The 5,712-nt window shown below is 65.3% G+C and overlaps 2 protein-coding genes across 2 annotated transcripts; one reads left to right on the forward strand and one right to left on the reverse strand.

Moving 5' to 3' along the window:
• Window positions 1–4: 4 nt before the first annotated feature.
• FKBP11 (FK506 binding protein 11) lies at window positions 5–1,097 on the forward strand (the record flags this gene model as incomplete). Its single annotated transcript, XM_019556390.1, has 5 exons — window positions 5–64; window positions 192–279; window positions 412–445; window positions 572–642; window positions 860–1,097. Coding segments are annotated over 5 exons (471 nt in total), but the record flags the coding sequence as incomplete, so codon positions are not given.
• A 220-nt stretch (window positions 1,098–1,317) lies between these two features.
• CCDC65 (coiled-coil domain containing 65) lies at window positions 1,318–4,708 on the reverse strand. Its single transcript, XM_019556491.1, has 8 exons — window positions 4,525–4,708; window positions 4,089–4,256; window positions 3,686–3,855; window positions 3,374–3,512; window positions 2,882–3,079; window positions 2,358–2,576; window positions 1,973–2,125; window positions 1,318–1,741 (listed from the first exon to the last, which is right to left on the reverse strand). The coding sequence occupies exons 1-8, from the start codon at window positions 4,660–4,662 to the stop codon at window positions 1,445–1,447; spliced, it is 1,482 nt and encodes a 493-aa protein (XP_019412036.1). The 5' UTR covers window positions 4,663–4,708; the 3' UTR covers window positions 1,318–1,444.
• Between the last annotated feature and the right edge of the window lie 1,004 nt (window positions 4,709–5,712).

Here is a 5,712-nt window from a genome sequence, read left to right on the forward strand (position 1 = left end):
GGCGCCGCCCGAGGGCTGCGGGGAGCGCGCGGCGCCGGGGGACACGCTGCGGATCCACTACACGGTGCGTGGGGGGGACACGTCAGCGCTGCCGCCGCGGCCGCCGCCGCACGTGTGCCCGGCCCTGGGGGGAGGGACAGCTCTGGCCGCGGGGGCCTGGCCCACAGGCTCACCCGCGTGCCCCCCCGCAGGGCAGCCTGGAGGACGGGCGAGTGGTGGACACCTCGCTGGCCCGGGACCCGCTGCAGCTGGAGTTGGGCAAGCGGCAGGTGATCCCTGGTAGGTGCCGTGATCTGCTTCGGACCCCCCCCCCAGGGCCACGGATCCGTGGGGGGGAGACCCCAGAGCAACTGCCTCCCCTGGCACAGTCTCTGGGAGCCCCCTTGATCCACCTCTCTTCCCACCCCCCAGGCCTGGAGCAGGGCTTGCTGGACATGTGCGTGGGGTAAGTGGTGCCCGGGGGGGGCGGGGGGTAGTGGGGCCAAGACCTGCTGTGTCCAGGCGTCCTCCGGGCACCGCGGGTAGTTCCCGGGGTCCTGGCCCTGATGGAGCTTTGCCCTCTGGCCGGCAGGGAGAAGCGGAGGGTGATTATCCCCCCCCACCTGGCTTACGGCAAGCGAGGATCACCCCCTGCCATCCCAGGTAACCCCCCACCCTGTATGAGCCTGGCCTGCGTGCCTGAGCTGGACTCTGCCCAGGCCAAGGGGCTCCGCAGTGCCCGGGAGCAGGGGGGCTCCATGTGCCCCCATCACAGGCCCTTATCAAGGCAGGGGGAGCGTGGGCAGCCTGGCCTTAGGCTGCCAGCTGCCGGCCGCAAGACCACGGCCCTTGTGGAGGCTGAGGCCACCTCTCCCCCCAGCGGACGCGGTGCTGCAGTTCGAGGTGGAGCTCCTCGGCCTGTCCCGGGCTGGCTACTGGCAGAGGCTAGTGAGCGACCTGGTGCCCCCGCTGTGCGTGGGGCTGGTGCCCTTGCTGCTGGGGCTGGTGGGCTTCCACCTGTACCGCAAGGCCAGCAGCCCCCGCATCTCCAAGAAGAAGCTCAAGGAGGAGAAGAGGAACAAGGCCAAAAAGAAATAAACCTGCCCCTGTCGGCGCCAGCTCCTGGCTGCTCTCTCAGGCCTGGGAGAGGGCTGGGGTGGGTGGCACCTGCCCCAAGGGCTTCCTGGCCCCCAGGGGACCCCTGACAGCCCCTCCTTCTGCTAGGCCACCCCGGGGAGGTGCAGGCAGCCCAGGCCTTGCCTGCAGTGAGGCTTTTCCCAGCAGTACATGGGCACCTGCCCTACCCCGCATGCAGCTAGCTACCAGTGAGGTTTGAGGTGTGAGCATAACCTTTTAATGGCAGCTTCTTGGGTGCCAGCGGTGAGTGCAAGAGCATCCCCAGGGCCCTGCCCTTGGCTTGTGGCACTCGCTCTGCAAGCCCTGGCATGTACAGGTGATGGGTGGTTCACAGGAGGTGCGGCGCAATGTGGGCAGCCTCGATGACGCAGGGGCGGGGCCGTGGGGCAGGGGCGGGGAGCGCGCTGCTCCTGCTGCTCTGCTGGTTGAGGATGAGCAGCGTGTTCGGCTGGCTCAGTGCCTCCTCGCTGACCGAGACGCCAGTCAGGTACTGCCGGAGCAGCAGGCGCAGCCGCTCGTTGTCCTGGTCCAGCGCTGCCTGCTCCTGCTCCAGCGCCAGCTGTTCCAGCCGCACCTTGTTGTAGCGCTGCCAGAAGCGCTCCAGCCCGGCATAGTCCTGCATCGCCTGCAGATGAGGGGCCGTGCTGAGCGGGGCAGGGGACCCCTCCCCTCTTCCCCCACACAGCAAAATGCCCGCTGCTAGCACGAGCCTCTGCACTGGCAGCGCCCTTGCTCCAGCTGTGCCAGTCCCCTGGAAACCTGTTCCAGATATGACCCCCTCCTTTTACTTTCCACCCATCGCAGCATCCTGGCCAGAGGGTGGGGGGTTCAGGGCCTGAGACCCTCAGCTCTGTACCTGGGCCAGTGGCTCGGTGGGCTTCTCCCAGAGGACCTGCTGTGCCTCCTGCTGCTCTGCTGCACTCAGCAGGGAGGTGTAGAAGGGTAGCACCTTCTCTTCTTCCGTCTCCAGCTTGCGGCACATCTCAGCCAGTCGCAGGATGCGTGCGGCCTGGGGATGGGGGCAGGTTGTGGGGCTGCAGCTCCTGCTGGGTGGGGCTTCAGGGGACCATGAGGGAATGCCTGACGGGGGCCACGAAAGGCCAGATGGCTTGGGCAGAACCAACAGCTCGATTTTGGGCTGTATTGCCCCTGCCCCCCCAGGCTGTGGCATTTGCTGTGCGCGGATAAGGGGGTCAGGGCATGGGAGGCCTGTCCCGGGAAGGGGTAGCCTCCGCCCTCACCTTCTTCTCCACGCGATTCAGCTCCTTGAGGGTGGCACTGCTGTCCAGTGTGAGCTTGGCCAGGTTGCTGCGGGCCTGGGCCCTGGCCTGGCTCATCTGGCTCTTGAGCTTCTGCAGCTGCTTGAGCATGACCTCCTTTTCTTCGCGCAGACACCGGTTCCGCTCCTCACTGTCCCGCAGGTGTGCTGCCAACCGGCCCTTCAGGACAGAGATGGAGTCCTGGGGGGTGGAGGGGTGGGGGCAAGGTGTCAGTGATAATGGGCAATGCAGGGGGAGGTGCTTAGAAGCTCGGGGAGCAGAGCTGGGAAAGCCCATCTGCACCCATAAGACAGGCTGGGTTGCAGGTGGGAACTGAGGAGAGAACAGAAGCACCTGGGGCTGGGGCAGGGGGAGGTGCTGGGAGACACTGATGTTCAGTCACCAGGAGAGGCACTAGGGTGAACAGGGGCCCCTGGTGCTGGGGGGAGCTGGGACAGGCAGGGGTGCTGCAGCTAAGGGTCACTGGGGACGGAGGCTTTGCAGACCTGAATTTTCTGTAGCTTCCTCATCTGCGCCTCAATTTCCTGAGAGCTTTTCTCGTCCTTCTGCTTGAGCGCAGTGAAGGCGACCTTCCGGTCCTCAGTGGCTTCTGTGTAGCTCTTTAGCTCCTGCTGGAAGCGGCGCCACAGCTCCTCCACGGTGCCCTCCAGCTGCACACGCAGGTAGTGCTTCTCCTCCAGGTTCTGGGGGTACACAGGACTCAGTGTGGTCCCGCCCAGCCCACCCTGCGATCCTCCTGGCCTCAGAGGCCCCCTCCTACTCTGATCCCACTGAGCTGTGGCAGCCCCCAAATCCAGCAACAATGCTCTCTCCTGCCCTGGGTAAGGACGGCCCACAGAGACTCGCTGACACCCCAGCCTGGCCAGGGCACAGGCAGGACAGGTCCCTTCCCAATCAGCAGCCAGCTCCTGGCTGGGCTGGGCTAGGAGGCATCTCAGCGAGCCCCTGCCCCCCATGTCCTGCCCCATGAGCCCTGCCTTGTTCTTGATGTCGTCCCTGGTGCTCTGGAACTCCAGCCTGGCCTCATAGTCGCTCTCCCCAAAGTTCTGCTCCATGGCCAGCATCACGTCCTCCAGGTAGCGGCTCTCCTGCACATGCTGCTCCACGATCATCCTCCTGGGGAGTGGCAGGGTGGGTCCTGAGCCCCAGAGCCAAGCTGTGGTGGGGGGCTGCAGGGCCAGCTCTGCTCTGCAGCTGACGCTGTCAACCGTGGAAGGAGTACTCCTAGGGGGAATGCCGGGGGCACTCCTGAGCTGGCTGCCCTCTCCCCTATGCCCCCAAGCCGGTACCTCTCCGTCTCAAACTCCTTCTTGAGGGCTTCCAGCTCGGTGTTGTAATCCTCCTCCAGGTAGCACAGGCGGCAGCGCTGCACCTGCAGCAGCTGGTCGATGTTGTGCAGGTGGCTGCGCAGAGCATGGGCGTGCTGTGCTTCGGCTTCTGAGAGGTCCTTGGCCAGCACCTGCATGTCCGGGAGACATGCCCTGGTGACTGTTCTGTCTCAACTGCCCCCCACGACCGCTACCTAAGGCCTGCAGCTGCCCAGGCTGGGGTGGAGGGAACCCCCGGGATCCCTTTTCTGGGTGCAGCCTGCCCAGCCAGCTGGAAGGCAGCACTGTCCACTCTCCCAGCCTCATTTTGGGTACCACTAGGCTCACAAACACGCCACATGTCTCCCCCCCGCCAAACCCTCACCTGGATGACGTGGTCCTTGCAGTCCACCACGCGCTCGAAGGTCTGGCTCAGGATCTCAATGTCCCTGCGCAGCTCCTTGGTCTTGGCCTCCCGCAGCAGCTGGCGCCACTGCATGTTGATCCTGTTGGTGTTGATGGTACTGTTGTGCTCCTCCTTGGCCAGCTTGTCCTGCGCGGTGGGGCACAAGGTGATGCCCTCCTGGCTCCTGGATCACCAGTGCCCGCATCCCACAGCCAAGGGCTGGCCAGGCCTGAGGGGACTCACCAGGATTGAGGCCAGGGGGGATGTCCAGGCCTGAGGGGACCCGTGGGGATGGGGGGGCGCTCGCAGCAGGGGGGTCACAGGTCATAGGTGGAGCTGGGGCTGGGAAGGGCCTGGTGGTTCCCCTTCCTGCCCAGCCCCAGCTACACCCCCTGGGGGCCAAGCCCAGCCACACCTTGAGAAACTGCCTCAGCACATCCTCCTTCTTCTTGCTCTGCTCCTCGGCCACCAGCAGCTTCTGCTGCATGAGCAGCAGCCGCTCCTCCTCGCTCAGGCCTGGCATTGCGGGTCCCTTGTGCCCCTTCCTCGGCATGGCGCTGGGCTGGGCTGGGCTGGGCTGGGCTGGGCAAGGCAAGAAGCCACGGAGCTAGGACTGGGATCCTTCCCCAGGGTCCTGCCCCCGACTGGATCCAGCCCTGGACACCCAATAGGGCCCTGCCCCACCACAGGGCTGGATCCTGTTCCTCCACAGGATTCTGCAACCCCCATTGACTCCATCCCCCACAGGATTTTGCCCTCTCATCCCCCCCCATGGGATCCTACCCCTGATCTCTTTCCCCCTATGAGATCCTGGCCCTGATCTCCCCCTCCCCCGCCTGGGATCCTGCCTCTGATCTCTTCCCCCCCCACAAGGGATCCTGCACTCCCTGAGCCCTCCTCAACATAGTCCAACACCCCCAACAGGGCCCTGCCCCCCGACTGGATTCAGTTCCCCCACAGGATCCTGCAACCCCCATCCCTTCCCCTCCACAGGATCCTGCCCCCTATCTCTTTCCCTTCATGGGAACCTGCCTCGATCTCTTCCCCCCAAGGGATCCTGCACTCCCTGATCCCTCTCCCCACATAGTCCGACCCCCACAACAGCGCCCTGCCCCCCACAGGCCTGGATCCTGTTCCTCCACAGAATCCTGCAACTCCCATTGACTCTGTCCCCCACCGGATCCTGCCCCCCTGTCCCTTCCTCCCCCCCACAGGATCCTGCCCCCTCATCCCTTCCCCCCCATGGGATCCTGGCCCTGAGCTCTCCCCCCCACCCTGATCCTGCCCTGATCTCTCCCCCAGCCCCAGGATCCTGCCCTCTAATGTGTTCCCACCCCACCCGGGATCCTGACCCTGATCTCTTCCCCCCAAGGGTTCCTGCACTCCCTGATCCCTCTCCTCACATAGTCTGACCCCCTCCACAGAGCCCTGCCCGCCCCCCGGACTGGTTCCAGTTCCCCCATAGGATTTTGCAACCCCCATCCTTTCTCCCCCACACCATCCTTCCCCCTCAGCTCCTCCCCCCAGGATCCTGCCCCCGATATCTTTCCCCCCCATGGGATCCTGCCCCATCTCTCTTCCCCCCAGGATCCTGCCTCCTGAT

This window comes from Crocodylus porosus, unplaced genomic scaffold, assembly GCF_001723895.1.
Source record: "Crocodylus porosus isolate Cpor-Errol unplaced genomic scaffold, CroPor_comp1, whole genome shotgun sequence".
In the NCBI taxonomy this organism is placed as follows: Eukaryota; Metazoa; Chordata; order Crocodylia; family Crocodylidae; genus Crocodylus; species Crocodylus porosus.